Source organism: Bubalus kerabau, chromosome 12, assembly GCF_029407905.1.
Source record: "Bubalus kerabau isolate K-KA32 ecotype Philippines breed swamp buffalo chromosome 12, PCC_UOA_SB_1v2, whole genome shotgun sequence".
NCBI lineage: Eukaryota > Metazoa > Chordata > Mammalia > Artiodactyla > Bovidae > Bubalus > Bubalus kerabau.
In genome coordinates, this window is record NC_073635.1 from 22,231,836 (window position 1) to 22,252,437 (window position 20,602).

At 40.3% G+C, this 20,602-nt stretch overlaps 1 protein-coding gene across 1 annotated transcript in view; it reads left to right on the plus strand.

Moving 5' to 3' along the window:
* VPS36 (vacuolar protein sorting 36 homolog) overlaps positions 1-18,431 on the plus strand; it is a 31,993-nt gene extending 13,562 nt beyond the window's left edge. The window contains exons 4-14 of the mRNA XM_055542293.1: positions 957-1,071; positions 2,526-2,615; positions 3,358-3,444; positions 9,108-9,140; positions 9,261-9,338; positions 9,961-10,095; positions 11,718-11,783; positions 13,318-13,382; positions 13,991-14,075; positions 15,214-15,290; positions 15,384-18,431. Coding sequence (XP_055398268.1) covers positions 957-1,071; positions 2,526-2,615; positions 3,358-3,444; positions 9,108-9,140; positions 9,261-9,338; positions 9,961-10,095; positions 11,718-11,783; positions 13,318-13,382; positions 13,991-14,075; positions 15,214-15,290; positions 15,384-15,477 — 925 coding nt within the window. The 3' untranslated portion in view covers positions 15,478-18,431. The remainder of the gene's footprint in view (positions 1-956; positions 1,072-2,525; positions 2,616-3,357; positions 3,445-9,107; positions 9,141-9,260; positions 9,339-9,960; positions 10,096-11,717; positions 11,784-13,317; positions 13,383-13,990; positions 14,076-15,213; positions 15,291-15,383) is intronic.
* Positions 18,432-20,602: the final 2,171 nt, after the last annotated feature.

Consider the following 20,602-nt stretch of genomic DNA (forward strand, 5'->3'; position numbering starts at 1 on the left):
CACTGAACAAACACAGTGGTGTTTGTAATGGCATAGAAGATAGCAGTTGTCATAAAGATCCTGGCAGTTTGTGATCCTGGGGCAGCAGCGTTTTGAGAATTGTTTTTGCTGCAGGATATCTCTCTAAATCATGTCATTGACTGAGTGGCATTTTCCAAAAATGACACTGTGGAATGTTAGTTTTGGATGGAGTTTTAATAAAATGTCAGCTGGCCAGTTTTACGCAGATAAGTTATCACATTTTGTTTTCAAATGAGTACGGTCGTATGCCTTGGCAGAGATGATCGGCCCCCTAGTCACCTTTGGAGATGACTCTGTGGGTGGAAAACCTGATTGTCAACCAGCATCATAAACCACCCCACATTCTGCAAGTTTATTTTGAACTGATTTCCTAAAACCACATTTTTATTTAATCTATAGAGCTGGTAACTTTAATTTTTTTGGTGCACAGCATATACATGTTAAGTAGAGAAATTTTTGAGAGATTCATTAATACTGAATTGATACAGACTTTAAAAGGATTCCTTTCAGGATGTTCTTTGTTTCTACATGAATTTTTTAAGTGATCTGAAATACGTTAAAAGTTACAAAAATAGAATTAGTGGCTTTTTTTTTTTTTTTTTTTGGCTGCGCTGGTCTCCATTGCTGCATGTGGGCTTTCTCTAGCTGGGGTGAGTGGGGGCTTCTCACTGCGGTGGCTTCTCTTGTTGCAGAGCACAGGCTCTAGGGCACGTGGGCTTCAGTAGTTGGTGCTCCCAGGCTCTAGAGCACAGGCTCAGTAGTTGTGGTGCACGGGCTTAGTTGCTCTGTGGCACGTGCGATCTTCCCGGGCCAGGGATCAAAACCGGATTCCCTTAGTTGCATGGTGGATTCTTAGCCACTGGGCCACTAAAGAAGCTGCCAAATTAGTGATTCTTAAAAGGCAATCCAATACATTCCATCTGCTTTTTCTTCAGTGCCAAAATAGTGGTTCATCTTCACCCAGCTGCTTCTAACAAAGAACCCGGCCCATTCCAGAGCAGTAAGAACTCCTACATCAAGCTCTCCTTCAAGGAACATGGCCAGATTGAAGTAAGTCTCCTTATGAATAAAACTGAACTAGAAAAGTGGCTTTGTATAAATTCTGGTTGTTGTTTGTTTATAGGATGGAAGGCAGTATTGCTCAACATACCCGTTTTCACCATAACTTTCCAATGAAATTTTCATCATCTCTTAAACCTGATCAGTGAAGAATATGAAGTTTAGGTTTCAGTGGGAACAGGAAGCAGGAGGATGTGGGAACAGGAAAGATCGGAGGCTGGAAATGAGCTAAGTCGTGGCACTAGGTGACTAGTGAAGGGTTCGGTGCTGTAATTTGTTTGGATGAAGGGACAGAGGATGATGCAGTGAAATGTGTAACTTCCTCTGTGCCTGAACGTTCACCAGCCTTACACCAGGCAGTCTACCTTTATTAACTCCATACAAATCTAACTGTGTAAGTTCTTATTCCACAGTATCATGGTTTATACGTTCTGGCTAAGTTGGTATGTAAATATTCTTTAGACATTGATAAGCCTGTGTTTATCTCCCCACCAGGATCATAAAGTATGTATGTTCTTTTTCTTTATAGCATCTGACCCAGTGTTCTCGATCCGCAAGCTCTGAGCAAATTGAAGTGACTAACTCAAGTCATTCTCACTGTAGTTGAAAGATACAGTTGTTGTTTTTTTTTTTACGAGCATAGGCATGTTTTGGCCCTAAAATCTGGCCTCACATTTTAACTAGACAAATTATTCTCTGCTTCCTTCATGGATAATGGTTGTGTATTTTTCTTGGCACTGGGTCAATTTCAGTATGGATCGAAAACAATCCACACATGCAGGATTGTTTAAAGTCAGTCTATTTATTTCATTGTCACTCATCTCTTTGTTGAGAATAGTTCACTTTATGTAGAAGGTCAGTTCCTTCTTTTTTTTTTTTTTCTTTGTGTTTTCTGAAGTTGATCCAAGAAAAGAACTTCCTTTGATTTCCTTTGATGTCTCTGAGAATTCTGGGCTTTTCACAAATGACCGAACAGACCTCTCAACTAAACAAATGTTAAGTAATGATGTGTATGAGGATGGCACAGCCTGCCTGATTCCAGTATCGTGTATTAACACATATATATGGAATCTTGAAAGGTGGTACTGATGAACCCATTTGCAGGGCAGCAGTGGAAATGTAGACTTGTGGACACAGTGGGGGAAGGAGGGTGGGATAAATTGAGAGTAGCACTGAAACATATGCACTCCCATATGTAAAATTAGATCAGCGTGGAAACTTGCTATGTGACGCAGGGAGCTCAGCTCAGTGCTCTGCGGCAACCTAGAGGGGTGGGATGGTTGGGAGGTGGGAGGGAGGTTTGAGAGGGAGGGGACATATGTATACCTATGGCTGATTCCTGTTGATGTGTGGCAGAATCCAGCACGGTGTTGTAAGGCAATTGTCCTTCAATTAAAAAGAATTAAACAAATTAAAAAAATAAAGCTTTTGTATGTGCATAACAGTTTTACAGGCGTCTATCAGAGGAGATGACACAGCGAAGATGGGAGAATATGCCAGTTCCCCAGTCATTACAAACAAATCGAGGACCCCAGGTATTTTTTTAACTGTTTCCTAATCCAGTGTTTTCATCTCTGTCTTTGCATCTTCATTAAAGGAAAAAGAGTTCTCTGATTATAGAGCTCGCCAGAAGCAAAATGATGATGTTCTAATTAGAACCTTATTTTCACAGAACCTGACTTAGTACTCTCTAGACAGTAGACACTTGTAAATAACACATGATTAACTACTTACTAATGTAATTTCAGGGTGGCAGGAGTTAGAGTCCATCTTCTGGCATTCTGTTCTTCATAATTAGCGTGGCATCTGACAGAACAGACAGCAGTACCACGGGGTGACATTTTCCAGGCCAGTCTCATTCACCACCAACTCTGGACAGGCACTCAAATGTGTAAAAGTAGCTTGTATAATAACTGTCAAGTACCAGAATTTTAACTCTTAATTTTTTGCACATTTGAGGCCCTATTAAATATCTGATACATGCATGATGACTTGCCAGAAAACAAAATTGAAGAGGAAATTTAATTTATACCTGAAATACAGAGTAAAAATATGCCATCTATTGTTGTGTTCAGTTTTTATTTATAATGATTTGAAGGCCATTATGTGTGGCCATAAACCGACAAACGTTTTGAAAGGAAACTGGATGTAATTGTGTGCTGTTTTTCTTGGTTCTTTGCGCGTCCTCTCTCGCCATTGAACACACGGTGTGGTGGGGTTACAAAAGAGTGTGTTCTTCCTATTTGGGACGTTTTATTTTCTACTTTTGTTTTTTAGCCAGGAAGAATAAGGGCTGTAGGAATCGTAGGTATTGAAAGGAAACTGGAAGAAAAAAGAAAAGAAACTGACAAAAACATTTCTGAGGTAATTCTTACACAAGTTCCTGTCAGCTGTCTTTGTCAGCCGTCTTGCTTTTTCTCTGGGATACAGCTGTGGCTGCCTCCATTCTGTGTATTGGAAGATAGCTTTCCTGAGGCCACAGTTCCCACTGAATGTGTCTACTTCAGGTTGGCATAATTAAGCCCAAATGTGTTTTAAAAAGGTTTTCCAGAAAGGAATAAAAAAGAAATACAGATTTGATTTTGTGATGTTAGAAAACGTCATGAATTATTGTGCATATATTTTAAAGTCTAGGTGGCATTGACTGGATGGTACTCATAATGAATTCAAAGTCCCCTGTATAATTATTTTGAATGTTCGGTTAACTTAGTTAAGGGGCAAATGCTATTCTGCGGCCCTGAGTCTGATTGGGCACCACTGGCTTCCGGACTGAGGACCACTCGGGGACCAGGCATGGAGATAGTAAGAGTGGTTCAGACCGGCACATTACGTCTTCTAGGAGCACAGCTTGCACTTTGGTGCTTCTGAAACCTCATCATATTTGAGGAAATTCAAGTAACGGGGAGGAGAAGGCGATGGCACCCCACTCCAGTACTCTTGCCTGGAAAATCCCATGGATGGAGGAGGCTGGTGGGCTGCAGTCCTTGGGGTCCCTAAGAGTCGGACACGACTGAGCGACTTCACTTTCACTTTTCACTTTCATGCACTGGAGAAGGAAAGGGCAACCCACTCCAGTGTTCTTGCCTGGGGAATCCCAGGGACAGGGGAGCCTGGTGGGCTGCCGTCTATGGGGTCGCACAGAGTCGGACACGACTGAAGCGACTTAGCAGCAGCAGCAAGTAAAGGGGAAGGTACTCTAGTTTAAAAAAGGAGCAGTGCATTAGATTTGGGCAGTCAGTTAATACATTTAAAACATATCATCAGTTTTCCCATGTTTATATGAAAATGGTCTTGCATTTTTATGAGATGATTTTATGAAGTAATTTTTAGAATTTTTTATTATAGTTTGTAAGTAAAATTCCGTTGATGAGTGCTGTTCATAGAATTTCAAAGATTTACCTCAATCAAATAAAGTCCAAACTGCAAATAGTTACCAGATACTTGTGTTAGTCAAGGTTTCTTTTAAGGAGAAGTAGTATTTCAAACGGAGAAGGCAATGGCACCCCCACTCCAGTGTTCTTGCCTGGAGAATCCCAGGGACAGGGGAGCCTGGTGGGCTTCCGTCTATGGGGTCGCACAGAGTCGGACACGACTGAAGCGACTTAGCAGCAGCAGGCCCAGTATTTCAAAACCATAATCTGCCTGCTAGAAATTTGCATCTCTATTGAGTTGATTTTTATTTGTAGCCCTTTCCACTGGAAAAAGCTAGGGTTTTTTTTTAGTAAAAGTGTGTCAAAAGGTCACACTGATGCTTCTTATTCAAATTCAGGACTACACTAGCGAAGAATTACTTAAACAGTTAAAAAGTATATATATGTATTTTTGTATATGCTCTTCCCTTTCTTCCCAAATGTAAAACATAGGTATGCTGTATCTATTAATACACTGTCTGTGCATTCAGCCACCATGTACCCTCTTCCATTTCCCCTGTCATTCAGTCTCATTCGTGATAATAACTGTGTGTGATATGCCTGGTCCTTGCGTTCACTTCCCTCTGTTCATTTCTGTTGTCTGACGCTCATCCTCTCATAGATGTTTGAGAAAGTGCTCATGGGAATAATATTCCCTGAATTCTGGCATCTCTGTGTTTCTTGTACACGAAGGTCAGTTTTGCTGGATTTATAGTCCTTGGCTCACATTTTCTTTCCTGAGTGCCTTCAATGTGTGACTTTCACTTTTTCGTCTGACATAAAGTGTTGCTGCCAGAGTAGTGAAAACCTGATATTCTCCGTTCTTTAAAGTCACTTGCTATTTTTTCTAGATGCTCAACAGATTTTTTTTTTTTTAAATCTTTTGTCATTTTACTAGAATGTTAGTGTTAGTCTTTCCGGATTGTTATTCTCAGGGACACAGTATGCTTTCAGTATTTGATTTCAGACATGTTTTCTTTTTATTTCAGAGAAGTTTTTCTATAATTTTCAATAATCGCTTTGGTATTTTTTTCTTCTGAGACTCCTATTAGCTGTATGTTGCAGTTTATTGCCAGTATTCCCTCTTTGTGACTTTCTTTCCAACCCTTTTTGGCTTTTTTATTTTAGAAAAATGTCCTCTTTTTCACCTGTTGTTTCTCTTAAGATATTATCTGTTGTGTTTATTCCTCCTGTGTTCATCTAGTAGTATAGTCTTTTTTTTTCTTTAACTTTTCATTGTATTTATTTATTTTTGGCTACACCACGTGGCCTGCTAGATGTGGGATCTTAGTTCCCTGACCAGGGATCAAACTTGGTCCCCTTGCATTGGAAGCACAGAGCTTTAACCACTGGACCACCAGGGAAGTCCCTAGTATAGGCTTTATTTTAAAAATGATTTTAAAAAATTCATTCCTGATTTATGTTATTCTTTCACAACTTCTATCATTTTATTAACATCTATCAGCTCATCTTGAAACCAAAGGTTAATTTTTGATCCGATCTGTGAACGTGTCTTTCTGGCTTTCTTTCATTATCTGTAATGTTACACGGCTCCTGATTTTCTTTTTTTCTTGTAATAACCGTGTGTGGGATTTGACCTTGATACTTTGCTGTTGCTAATTTTCATGTGAAATTAGTTTTCCTGAATTTTTAGAGGAAGGCCTAGCTCAGGGTGGCGTCTCTTACTCCACAGAGCTCACTCTCTTGTGCTCTGTTCATGCGGGGCACACAAGGGAGGTGACTTGCCGTCTGTGGTTTCCAGGCCCTGTACCCACCCCTGTCTTTAGCTGCCCCTTTCCCCCCTTCCTCTGTTATTCCAGCCTCACTCAGGTTTTGATTCCTGTCTCAGTAGTTTCTCCCCAGTGTGGGCTCCTGTCCTGGCTGGGAAGCCTGGGGGTGGAGGAGCCCTTTCCAGAGTTTACAGGCTGCTTCAGCCCTGCCTGAGGACCCCTTGCTCGCACCCACTGCTGAAGTGGGCAAAGCTCTCCCCATTTCAGTCCCTGACCTCAGGTTTGCCCGTCTGCTCTCGAGTGATGCCCGCTGGCTGGTTCGGGGTCTCCTCTCCTTAGGTCTGTCGGTTGCTCTGTTGCCTCCCTTTTCTCTCTCTGCCTCACTGGTAAGATGAGGCAGCTCTTGGGGCTCTCGGTGGCTTGTCTCCACTAGCTTGTGTCTTGGGGTTCTTGTGGAGATCTCGTCACTCAGCTTCTTCGTATATGCTGCCTGTGGGTCTTAGAGGTTTTGAGATCTCATTGGCCCATTTTCATGGTGGGATTTGGAGAGATTCAAAAATGATGCTGCTATAGCCCCCATCTTCCCAGAATCCTCTAGTCCCATAAAATTCCAGCATTTTCTCTTGAGAGCACTTCTTACTGTCCAGAGAGGGGATCATCTCAGGGCTGGTGACGAGACTTGGAACCAGGGTTATGAGGACTCGGGTTTCCTGATTTGCAGACGAGTGTGGTCTGCTACGTCCCGAGCGCTCTCTGCCACCCAGAAGGTGCTGTCGCTGTCCTCTTGCGGTGGCTTTTGTAGTCACCCTTCTGTGTGACACTTGGAGGTGGCATGGAGCAATGAACCAATTTTGCATTATCAGTATTCCTTTTTCTAAAGGCTGCCATACTAACTTGGTGTTCAGAATAACATTTTTCTTAGCTTATGAACTGTTATTCCACTTCAGTGTGGTTTTCAGAGTTGCATAGTCAGAGGAGTCTACACAAGCATTGGGCTCTTGTACAGGTCATTGATTTCTTCACCAGATGGTCCTTGCTCTGCTTCCCAGGTGGTGCAGTGGTAAAGAACCCACCTGCCAATGCAGGAGACACAAGGGGGTGTGGGTTTGATCCCTGGATTGGGAAGATCCCCTGGAGTAGGAAGTGGCAAACCACTCTAGTATTCTTGCCTGGCAAATTCCATGGACAAAGGAGCTGGTGGGCTACAGTCCATGGGGTCACAAAAAATCAGACACGACTGAGTGACTAACATGTTCAACGCTAATACCAAATTTTAGAATAATAATAGAAATAGAAGTGAGGATGCTTTTAATTATGCTTTATAATTATCTAGAATTTTTTATAGGTACTTCTTCCAAAATACTAAAATATTTGTATTTATTTTTTATGGACTATGCACATTAAGGGTTAATTTGTGTATTCTACGCAGACTTACCATTATTTTCAGCAGACTTTTTCTATGAAAATATAATACAGTAAATAAAATGACTTACCATATAAAAATTTAGAAATGTTGTCTTTTCTTTTCACTTAGGTAAAAGAAATCTAGTAACTGTATATACAAAGTCAAGTCTAAGTGTGTAAAGTGTCTGCATTTTAATTTTATTTGAAAATGAGGTTGGTATGCGATTTGCCCTCCATTTAAACATTCGAATAGCCTGAGTTTCAGGGCCGTTGCCCAAAGTTTCCCACAAAAGGTTTCCTGCATCTGCTGGCCACTGCTGATAAGAATCCAGTGTTTAAGCCTTTTGTTTATCTGAGGAAATTCCTGTTAGGTGTGTGCACATTCGTTCCCCTTTGTTTTCGGTAGCAGCCCAGTGAGTTGACCATAAGAATTGTACACAGCACTCTATTCTTTTAGCAAAATCTTTCTGCAGATGGGGGATATGTTCCTGCATGTCATTAAGATGGGCACCAGCCAGGCTGAACCTGTGGACCACTGTTCTCGGTAGATTGAAAGAATTTTCAATTAATGATAAGCTGCTTAATTAGTTTTAAAAAGTAACATCTGTGCACATCAGTTAGATGCTATTCTGCACTGGAAGTGTGTGAGTGTGTGCTCAGTTGTGTCCGACTCTTTGTGATCCCATGGACTGTAGCCCGCCAAGCTCCTCTGTCCATGGGATTCTCCAGGCAAGAATACTGGAGTGGGTTGCCATGCCTTCCTCCAGGGGATCTTCCTGACCCAGGGATCGAACCTCCATCTCCTGCATTGGCAGGCAACTTCTTTATCATTGAGCCACAAATACTTGAATTATAAATATATCTGATTAAGTTTGAAGAGGCCTTTGGAGGGGATAGATGTTCATTGTAGTTGATGGGTTTTATTTAGACATGCTTTGGTGGTATTTTAATGTTCTCTTGTGATATCCAGTTTAGCCAAGGCTACAAGTATAATCTGTGTAATATTCAAGGCTGAGGTTTATGGTTTTGGTTAATCATACCTGCTATTAAAGCCGAAATTGTTGGACCCAAATAAGTATTCCTGCAGCTGCATGTTGCCATTTTCGGCCAGGAAAACTGTACAACACCTGTGATTCCTGACCTCTTATCTGGGAAAAACCAGTGACAAATTTTCTTACTTGTGTCAAAGAAATAATATTTTCTAAACTATTATGTCACCTTTTGTTTGTTTAATCAGTAACTGTTTTCTTTCTGAAAATTTGTTTTCTGTAGTTGGTTTTGGAAATTTGACAGCTTCTAAGCTAAACTGAATTCTTTAGGATAAGGTAGATTTATGACTATATAACTATTCATATAAATAAATTGATATTTGTCAGAAAATTTCATAAATTTCTGTCATAGGGAAGAAAATAGAGTGCTTCATTGCTTTAAAACGTCTCAGTTCTTTAGGCAGATTCCAGCAAAATCTCATTTCTCATTTCAGGCCTTCGAAGACCTCAGCAAGCTAATGGTCAAGGTATATGTCATTTACATGTATTAAATTCATACCAATTATAATACACTTTTGAAAATATATTTTGTTAGCAGACATTTAGGGACATTATTTCTTTTTGCTCTTTTTCTGTTCTCTTGACAGGCTAAGGAAATGGTGGAGTTATCAAAGTCCATTGCTAATAAGATCAAAGACAAGCAAGGTGACATCACAGAAGATGAGGTACACGGGTGGCCTCTTTAAGGCTTTGAGAACTAGATTACAGAGATAACACAAGGGCATTCTGGTGGTTTACCAGCATGCTGTTTCTTAAAATAGTGTTTGATTTCTTGTAGGACTTGAGGATATATGACAATGTGGAAGAAAAAGTCAGCCATAAAAACTTTGTTAGCTCTAGCATAATTAAAGGATATTTCAGTACTTTTCCTGGAATGTAGAAAATAAGAGATACTGAAATGTGGAAGATTGTTCTTGACATACCCTTAAGTTTGATATGTTTCATTAAATTTGTCTACAATCTGGTCACAGCCATTTTCCTAGGTTTTTGGTTTTATCATTTGGTTGACATTAAGCAGAAGGATGGTTGTTACCTGAGTCTCATCTGCCACCAACCCTGTGGGGTAAATAGAGACTGAGATACTAAGGCAGGAGGAGAGTAATGATCCGATGTATGCTAGGAAATACTAGGAATTCACTCATATATTTCACAGCATAGAAACACAGTAGAAGAGATGGGTAGATACAGAAATAATTGAGTGGAACTGAATGTCTGATGGATTTCAGATGCTGGGTAGAGAGACTAAATCTGCATAGTCTTTTTGTGTATCTTTCCCTCTCCTTATAGACCATCAGGTTTAAATCCTATTTGCTGAGCATGGGGATAGCTAACCCGGTTACCAGGGAAACCTACGGCTCTGGCACACAGTACCACATGCAGCTGGCCAAACAGCTGGCTGGAATACTGCAGGCACCTTTGGAGGTAAAAACAAAATATTAATGGTCTCTTTAAATTGTGTTAAATTATTTTTGTGTCATCAGAGGTCTTAAGAGCTTAACTCCTTTCATGATGTGGCTTCTATTCAACCAACATGTTATTTTTCCTTGCAGTAATAAACTAAACTAGTTCAGTGATTCTTTGGAGAAGGCAATAGCACCCCACTCCAGTACTCTTGCCTGGAAAATCCCATGGACGGAGGAGCCTGGTAGGCTGCAGTCCATGCTAAGGGTCGGACACGACTGAGCGACTTCACTTTCACTTTTCACGTTCCTGCATTGGAGAAGGAAGTGGCAACCCACTCCAGTGTTCTTGCCTAGAGAATCCCAGGGATGGGGGAGCCTGGTGGGCTGCCTTCTATGGGATCGCACAGAGTCGGACACGACTGAAGCGACTTAGCACTTAGCAGTGATTCTTTGTCAATAATTTTCTAAATTGTTTTTAATTTCCATTTCAGATATCTAAATCTGTTTGATGCAAAAAGTCTTTCTTATCTCTTATTTTCAAAAGGAAATATATAATCTGTATATATTTTAGACACATTTTTTTCATATACTGTGTGCTATTAATAACTTCATAATAAAGTTTCGTATTCTAGTTTAACATTATTCAGGGAATCAAAACTTTATTAAAGCACCTGTATTAAGAAATATTTCAAACAGATGACAGAGTAGGATAGCATAATGAATCCCTATGTCCCCATTGTCCAGCTCCATTCAAAATTATTTTAAAGCGAATCCCAGACATCATATCCCTTTACCTGTAAACATTTAACTATGTAATTATAGTGATAAAGATGCCTTTAAATGTGATTATAATCCCATTTCACACCTAAAAATTAAAAAATAATTTTTTAGTATTATCGGATACCTAGTTAGTATTCACATTTTCTGTTGCAGTTGATTTATTCAAGCCAAGATACATTGCAAATGTTTGATTGCTCTCAAGGTTGTTTTGTTTTTTTTTTTAATTCTATGGGTTTTTCCTTCTCCCATCTCTTTTTTCCCATCATACAATTTATTTACTGAAGAAGCTAGTAGTTTATCTTATAGTGTTTCAGAGTTGGATTTTGCTAACTGTAAGTTACCACGTTTCACCGTCTTATGTGTTCCCTGTAAATTGGTAGTTATATCTAGAAGTTCTTTTTTTTTGTCCTAATAAGAATATTCCATAGAGGGTTTTGTGCGTTTCCATCAGGAGGTATGTTATATCTGATTATCTTGTTTGTGTGATATTAACAGCTACTGACAGTCATTATCTATATCTGTTACTTCATTAGGGGTTGCAAAATGGTGATATTTAATTCCATCATTTATTTAGTTATTAGCTGGAATAACTTAAAACATTTAAATACACTTTTTGAAATGTAGTGTCCAACCCCTCTTTTTATTTAAGTAAATGTTAAAACAGTAATTATGGTATTAAAGTCCAAATAGGGAATTTGAAGTGCCTCCTGGTATCTGAATAGGTTCCTGGTATGTAAATATAGTTTTCAAAAGCTTCTTAAGAAATTTTATAATTTCTGATTTTGCTCTGATTATGATTTCTATTAGGAAGTGCTAACTAGTGCTAATTATAATGTTTCTTTTTATTTCATATTTTAACAGGAACGAGGGGGAATAATGTCACTTACGGAGGTGTACTGTTTAGTAAACCGAGCTCGAGGAATGGAAGTAAGAATTTTTAGATATGCTTTTGGCTAAATATAGACTTTCTTGATAGAATACAAATTCTCCTACAATGAATACAATCTGAGGAAGGGCTGTGAGTATCAAAAGTATTGATATTTTGAAAAGCAGTGTGGTGCAGTGAAAAGAACACTGCCCTGGGATCTAGAGGGTAGATTCTGTTCCTGGTTTTGCTCAGTGACTTTGAGTAGCTTCCTTAACCTCTCTGGAACTCAGGTTTTTTACCTTTAAGATAGGGTTTAGATTGAGTGATACCTCAGCGTTCTAATAGCCTGTGTTTGTGTCATGATGAGCAAGACTATGCCTGGTGACCTCACTCTGTGATTGTTAACTGTTTTGAATGAACCTGGCTGGACTCAGATTGCCTGTTGATAACACAGCGGGGAAGCTGCTCTGTTCCTTTGGCTTAGAATCAGCCCCAGCTACACCTCAGCTCTCGCTGTCCTTTCCACCCACATGTCCTTGGCCTCCAAGGGTCTGTCTGTGCAGTCTCTCTGCCCTCCACGCAGATAGCTCACACATGTGTCTCCAGTGCTCACCCAGGTTCCCCAAGTCAAAGCTCTTCTCTGTGTTTTTTTGTTTTTTTGAATTTTTTGACTGTGCCACACGGCATGCGGGATCTTAGCTCCTCAACCAGGAATTGAACCCACACCCCCCTGCATTGGAAGTGTGGAGTCTTAACCACTGGACCACCAGGGAGGTCCCTCTGCTCTGTGTTTTAATTTGAGCAGTCATAGTAATCATCCTGGTGGGTACTTATTATCCACCAGGCGCTCTGCACGTGTTCTCTGCTTATCCTCCCCATCACTCAGTGTGGTAGCTATTACTCTCCCCATCTGGCGGACAATTAGGGGATGAGGACACCGAGGCTCAGGAAGATTCAAAAGCTTGACCACGGCTCTACCGGGAGACAGTCTTTTGACAGAGATTGGGACGCAGGCTGGACTGGCTCCGGAGCTATTCCGTGTGACTCACAGCTGCTGGTCACCACTGTGCTGAGCCGATTCTTCAAGGCCACGTGAGCCAGAAGGTAGCCTCTAGGTAGCTACGGGTGACGATCGTGAACTTGAAATGCAGGTGGTCCAAACTGAAGTGTGCTGCAAGTGTAAATTACGCCCTGGATTTAGAAGACTTTATATAGAATAGAGAAGTGTTAACTCTCTTATTAATGATTTTTATATCAATTACATGGTGAATTTTTGGCTCTGTTGGGTTGAATAAAATATATGCATTAAAATTAATTTAACCTGTGTATTTTTTAACGTGGCTGCTAGAAGGTTTTAAATTACCTATATGACTTGTATTATATTTCTTTGGATAGCACTGCTCTAATGAATAGACGTCTTTGCTTCTTTGTTAATCCTTTTTGCCTTGTAAGTGAGTAAGCCACCTAAAATCCTTGATGCATGATCATTTTACAGTTACCTCTTCTGTTTGAGTGGTCATCATAATTACATAGCATCACTCTATTAAATTTGCAGTGTAAATGGTAAACTTGTATTTTTTTCCCCCTCTCTAGTTGCTTTCACCAGAAGATTTAGTGAATGCGTGCAAGATGCTGGAAGCGCTGAAATTACCTCTCAGGTAAAAGAACCTTGTGGGAAGTTTGCCGTCTGTTGTCACAATTCCACCCTGAGTAGACAGAACAGCCCTGTAGGTCTGTCCTCTTGCGTGGTGAGCCAGCATATACATCACTCTTCTGGAAGTTTCTCTCACATGTGGGCAGGAATCACCTGGCACCATGGGCATCTGTCATCCCAGCTTCCATCCTTCTCAGGGCTGTGCAGGGCCTCAGGGGCAGGTGGTCAGACTCTTGCCAATGTGGGCTCCTCCCATGAGGTCACAGTGACCAGTCTTTCTGTCCTTACACAATTTTTTTTGTCTTAGTCTCTGGAGACCTGGAAGTACAGTCAGCTGTGAATTGTATTTTCCTTATCCTCAGGTTTTAAAAAAAGTAGCCAGGCATATTTTACTTAGCATGTGGATTACAGTTCAGAATTTCATTAACTGTTTATTCGTGAGCTTTTTTGGTTATGCTTTAGTCACCCATGGTCATTATATCTGAAATGCTGTTTTGTGTTAATATTGCCCTCAGACCTGGGCATAAATGAAAGTAAAAAAATATTTTCGCCTCTCCGAGGGTCCAAGATCCCAGATGTTCACGGCTTTGTTCTCCCTTCTGCGACTTTTAGACTCCGCGTGTTTGACAGCGGCGTCATGGTCATTGAACTTCAGTCCCACAAGGAGGAGGAAATGGTGGCCTCAGCCTTGGAGACGGTACGGGGACCCCGTTTCCTCCCTCCCTCGTTAGAGCTTGCCCCCCGAAGCCCCCAGCACTTAGCAACTTGAGAAACAGGATTTCCTTTTGAATTTAACTTTGCTAAAAAGTAATGTTCACAGACCCAATTGAAAACGGTTGATCATTAACAATGAGCGACTATTCATCACATTTATACTTTGAAAGCTCTTTGAAACTTGCCAACACTCATAACATCTTGTAAGTAAGGGGAGCTAGAATGAGGGAGGTGCTTACTCCCTTTCTGTTTGAAACTCAGCCTTGAGAGTAAGTTTTTAACTTTGTCAGAGTGTTACCCATGATTGAACTTTTTCTTTTAGTCATACCCACATAAGCTGCATTGTAAACATTGCAAATTGTTTTGTAAAATAATTGCTTCAAAAAATATGGAAAGCAACTGTAGTTTAGGTGGATTTTGCTGGCCAAACTGATTATTTGTTAGGACCTTGAAATATTACTGCCTGTTAGCTTCTTTGGTGAGCCTGTATACTTAGAATAACTCACATTTATTATACCTCTTATTTTAAATTTGATGAAAGTTTCAAGACTATACATATTCCGATCACATACTTAAAACCAATCCTATGATAAGGGTCCTTCACTGGAGCATATACTATGCACTCAGTTAGAATTTGTTGTATGTTCCTTTTCAGACTATGAAGTACATTGCCTTTATTGGGCTTCCCAGGTGGCGCTAGTGGTAAAGAACCCGTCTGCGGATGCAGGGTACTTAAGAGACACAAGTTCAATCCCTGGGTCCCGAGGATCCCCTCGAGGAGGGCATGGCAACCCACTCCAGCATCCTTGCCTGGAAAATTCCATGGAAAGAGGAGCCTGTCGGGCTATGTCCATGGGTTTGCAAAGAGTTGGACAGCACTTAAGGGACCTCGCACACATATGTACACATTGCTCTATTGCACAATGTTTTAGTCTACAGTGTTTGTTTTGGGTCCTTCCACTTTTGTAGACTTAAGCATTAGTGAAGAAGCTTTAGTTCTGGAGTGATTTTAGTAGAAAATTCAGTCAATTATTTCCTGAGTATACACATAGATATTCTCAGGTTAGTACCAAGGTGGCCTAAATGATCACATTTTTTTTCTTGCTCTGTGTTTCTGTTAGGTTTCAGAGAAGGGATCGTTAACATCAGAAGAGTTTGCTAAGCTCGTGGGAATGTCTGTCCTTCTGGCTAAAGAGAGGTAAGCGAGTTCTCTGCTGCTCACTTGTAGCTATCATTCGTGTTTCTGAATGAATGGATGGATGATGGTGTTTTTTTTCCCCTTGACTCCTAGGTTGCTTCTTGCTGAGAAGATGGGCCATCTTTGCCGAGATGATTCAGTGGAAGGCTTGCGGTTTTACCCAAATTTATTTATGACACAGAGCTAAGAGTTTTGTATCTGAAATAACTTGTTATCCATATACTTGCATCATGGAGAGGTTGAATGCCATTGAGCTAAGGGTAAACCCTGATAAACAGAATTACTGGAACTTTGCAGTATCATACAAGACCCTTTTAATTTCTCCCCAAATATTATGATCCAGGAAGCTTCTCTAGGCTATATATAGGAAAAATACAGAAAGCTGAATGCCAGTATGAATTCAAAATCATGCTACCGTTGTATAGAAACCCTCAGAGTTTAACTGGAAATTTGGTGGATTTTAACTCGATCTTCAAATCTGACCATTTTTTAAAGAAAAGAATTTAGTTCATTGGGGGAGAAAGAGAAGTTGCGTGTTTGGACAGGTTAGATCGTTATTTTGGTTTGACTGAAATTCACTGAGTTATAAAAGAAGTTTTTCTTTGCATTTAGTGTGCACCTTTGAGGGGTTTTCATGAAGAAGTTTAGACCTACAGTGTAGTTTAAGAACCTGACAACATCCAACTGCAGGATGTCACGTGAGGCTCTTCCTAAGAGCTTTTTAGAAGCAGCCATAGGCATGTCTTCAGCAGACCAAATAAAGCAGCTTAAAAAAAAGAATTTTTCTTGACTTCCATATATATAATCTGACTAGTTTCTTTTTCTTTTTTTTAAGTGATGATTTCGTGGCTGGCATTTAAAGAATGCAACTATGTCATTCTGTTTTAAAAACTGCTATGGATTTTGCTAGTGAATTAAAGAGCTGTATGGACATGCCCAGAGATAAGGTTACAAATTTGGGAAGTAGACTGTTCAGGATTTCCCTCAGATTGTTGTGTGGGTGGAGGGGCCTGGAAGAACCTTTAACTAGCTTTACATGAACCTTGGTGCTCTTTTACCTCAAAGCCAAGGATGGACAAATAGAAAGTGGAAATGTTAATATGTCTCCTTTTCCTTCCCTTAAGGAGTTTTACTGCTGAACTTTAAAAAACTCTATCATCCTCTAGCAATATTTTTTTCCTTTGTTCCACACATTATAATTTGTGTGGAGAAACTCTCACTAGAAAGTATTACTGAGATGACTGGCAAATATTGAATCAAGATCGCTTGAGTTTTCTAGTGACCGCCTGACTTCATTACTGCAACACGGCGTACAGTCCGTTGGCATTACCTCAAACTCAGGGACACCACAGGGAGAGCCCCTTTCAAGGCTGAGTTGGCAGTGGAAGGTCACTGATAGGTTTTGGCCAAGCCTCTAAAAGGGGTGGTATCTGTATTGAGAGAACCTTTGAGAGCAGGAGGCGGGAACGCTCAGGCTGAGACTCTGGGCTCCCTGAGACATCCTCACTAAGAAGTGCAGGACCACTGCCGGGCCGCTGCAGATGCCCTAGGGGCAAGGTCTGGGGACCCTCAGCTGCAGACCCAGGGAAACCCTCCACGTGCAGCCAGAGTCGATCCCTGACCCCTGCCTGATCCCTGTTGCTGCTTCACATCCTCCAGTGTCACGGGAACGTCGTGGCTGAGGCATCCTGCCTTAGTTCCAAATCCGTCGCTGATCCCACGTGGTGATGACACCCCCCTTAACATCCCCTCTCGTTTGTTTGGGGGGAAATTCAGTGTCTGGCTGCCCAAGTCTTTGGAGCCATTGTGTATGGTTGTTTGCGTGTCACTCCTCTCTGGAGGCACTCTGTCTCTCTCACACACACACACACACACACACACACACTCATCTCATTCACTCCATATCTCATCTGGCCAAAATTTTTAAAAATTACACAGATAAATAATCTGTTTCACCAGTTGGAATGAGTTGCAACTAAGATTGTTAGAGCTACTGGGTCTTCTAGCTGTAATGGTGTTGATTCATTACAGCAGACTCGTGAGTCAGCATATTTATTTATACTAGTGTGACAACACATTAACAAAAATGGAGCAGTCGGAATTATATAAAGCGACATGAATCTAATTTTGCAAATGTCACATTAAGTAAAAAACAGGTATGATTGATTTTATTGTTTTAAAGTGGGCATTCTTCACTGTTTCCAGACCTCTATATGTATATTTTTGTTCTTTTTGTTTTGTTTTTGCCAAATAAGGTGTCATTTTCATTCCTTTGTTGGTAGAGGTTATGTTTAAATACAACCAGTCAGGCCCTAAGTGCAAAAAAGTTCTGTCTTCTTGGTGCTTATCACTGTTATATTATTATTTTTGCTTTCTAACTTTGCTCTTCAAAGCACAAATCTATAGCTTTATGATAATGGAATATTTCTAGTCACATACTGTCCAATTTTTTACATTGTACAAGTGAAGAATGTTTTCAGGGTTAAATGATTGGTATTAATGTATACAGAGTAAAATTATTGCAAAATTTAAAAATGATTTTTCTTGACTTGGTGTTCTTTTTAAATACTCTTTGAAAAATGTATGAAAATGATAAAGGTTTAGTTAGACTAAGCCAGTATGTTAAGATTTTTTCTTTTAGATTTTATAATCGAGTTGATTATAAATATTTTTGACCTCAAGGTCTTACTATTTTAGTTGTCTTAAAAAAATGGGAAATGACTCATAAACTGTTCTTTTTTATTTTTTTTAATTCTTGATGTGAATTCCACTGTTGATTGACCATGTGTATTTATGTGAAGGTACTATCTCTTGTTCCCTATTACCAGACTAAGCCAACCAGACATGGATTTATCATGTCATTATTCTCATGTTCAGATACTTAGAATGGTTCTTCCTTGCCCAACAACCTCCGAGTTTCCATCTGATAGAGTCACAACTTCTATGATGGGTAGGTTTTAAGGACTATGCTTAAGGATGGAATCAAGCATGCTCAAAATGATCCGTGAAAATCTCTGAAATTGCCAATAAAGTTCTGTATATAATCTTATAAGTAGAATGGCTGTAAAGTGATACATGGCTATGAATATTTTATGACTATAGCAAGTAAAATATATAATAAAAGATTATATATCAACAGTAGACTTTTGTAGTACCAATAATTAAAGTACTTAAATGTGTCTTTTTTTTTTCCTTTTTCTTCACTATGCTGATAGGTATGGTTGAATTTATGTAAATGTATCGCTGATCCTACTCCTTATGAGAGATCTTAAGTGTCAGCTCCACGGGGGCGGAGATTTTTCTCTGCTTTGTTCACGGATGTGCCCTCAGCGCCTAGAGTGAGGCCTGGCACACGGTAAGCGTCCAACAAAATGACGACCAAACGAGTGACCCCCTGTGTGCGCCTGTTTATAAATGGGCTTCACTTCACCCTACTTTCATCTCTCATTGAATTCAATAAAAAGAAACATTTTTGAATACCTGTTGACTTTGTGTGAGGAACTGGGCCACTGGGGGATACAGAAGTGAATGAGATGCAGCCCCTGCTTTTAAGAGGGTAGCCTCACTGGGACATAGACATGTGAGCAGCCTTAACTGAAGATGGGAATGAAGTCTGTGCCATGGCAGGGGCATGGGTGCCATGCTTGGAGGACAGAGGAGAGAGGCTTCTGTTCTGATGGAAGATGGTCTGAGAAGGTCTGGTGGGAGAGGAGGAGCTGATCCACTAGGCTCAAGAGAACCAAGAGATGGTCAGGGGAAGGCATTGGGTCAGGCCCTTCCTCTCCCTGGGCCACATTGTCCTTGTTCAGACGTCCCTTTGTTATTTCCTCCCATCCACCCACCCCTACCCTAATAATCAAAACCATACTCTGCTTGTTCCCACCTGCTCTAGAAAAATCTGTTTCCGGGACACAACTACTATTCTGAAACCCAATTAACCATATATTGGGTTGTCAAAAAGTTCTTTTGGGTTTTTCCATAAGCTCTTATGAACTTTTTGGCCAGCCCAAACACTTGACTGTCTTTTATCTTGTTCTCTGTTATCTCGATGCCACAAGAAAACAGAGAAATTAGATTTCTTTAAGTTATAAGGAATATCACATAGCACCTCTTTGGAATTCCCAGTGACCTACATCAATAATTGTACATGGTAGATTCCTAGTTAAGTATTCACTCAGTTGAGTGGCTTTTGAATTATAGTGTGTCTTGAGTCTGAAACCTTAGTCTGTGTCCTTTACCCTCTTTCCAAGAGGCTTCTTATCCACACTTGTCCAGCCTCAGCCTGTCTGAGATACGCTGTCTTATTCAAATTCCATAACATGGGCCAGGTCCATGATGCGGGAAGCTTTCCAGAAAAGTTAGATTAACACACACATAAGGTCTTACTTTCACAATGTGACAATTGGGTCAATCATTTTCTTTCTTGTGCTCTAATAATCACGAGTCAGTTAAAGCTTGTCTCTCAAGAGTGTTATCTAGGGGGGGAAAATCTCCCTATTTATATAAAGGGTGTTATTGAGATAGTGAACACATTTTACACAATTTGCAAAAGATCCCTTGACCAGTCACTTACTCAAGATATCTTTGTCAGCCAGCTTGTTTTAGTTTAATACAGCTAAGACCATACCACGGTTCTTTTGAAAGCTTTTTTCCTTTAAATTTCTGTTGGCTTCTTTTTAGAAAGGATTAAACTGTCTTAACTATCTAGTAAACAGTTTGGCAAGAATTCAAATTAAAGCAAAAATGACCAAACATCTCAATAATGCTCTTATTTAAAAATTGACCAAGCACATTGATCCCAGGCCCTTGCACTTCAATTGAGGCAGAGTGGGTTTCTAGGAAGAGTGTGTGTCTGAGAGATCAACACTGAGCAAGTTGCTTTCTATACATTTCACTCAATCACCACAAAACTTCAGTATGACTACATTAGATGTCTTTTGCAGTGGAGGAAAGGAGGGGTTAAGTATTTGCCCGAGGTTATGGAGGCAAAGTGAAGAGGAACTAAAGAGCCTCTTGATGAAAGTGAAAGAGGAGAGTGAAAAAGTTGGCCTAAGCTCAACATTCAGAAAACTAAGATCATGGCATCCGGTCCCATCACTTCACGGCAAAAAGATGGGGAAACAGTGGAAACAGTGTCAGACTTTATTTTTGGGGCCTCCAAAATCACTGCAGATGGTGATTGCAGCCATGAAATTAAAAGACACTTACTCTTTGGAAGGAAAGTTAGGACCAACCTAGATAGCATATTCAAAAGCAGAGACATTACTTGGCCAACAAAGGTCTGTCTAGTCAAGGCTATGGTTTTTCCAATG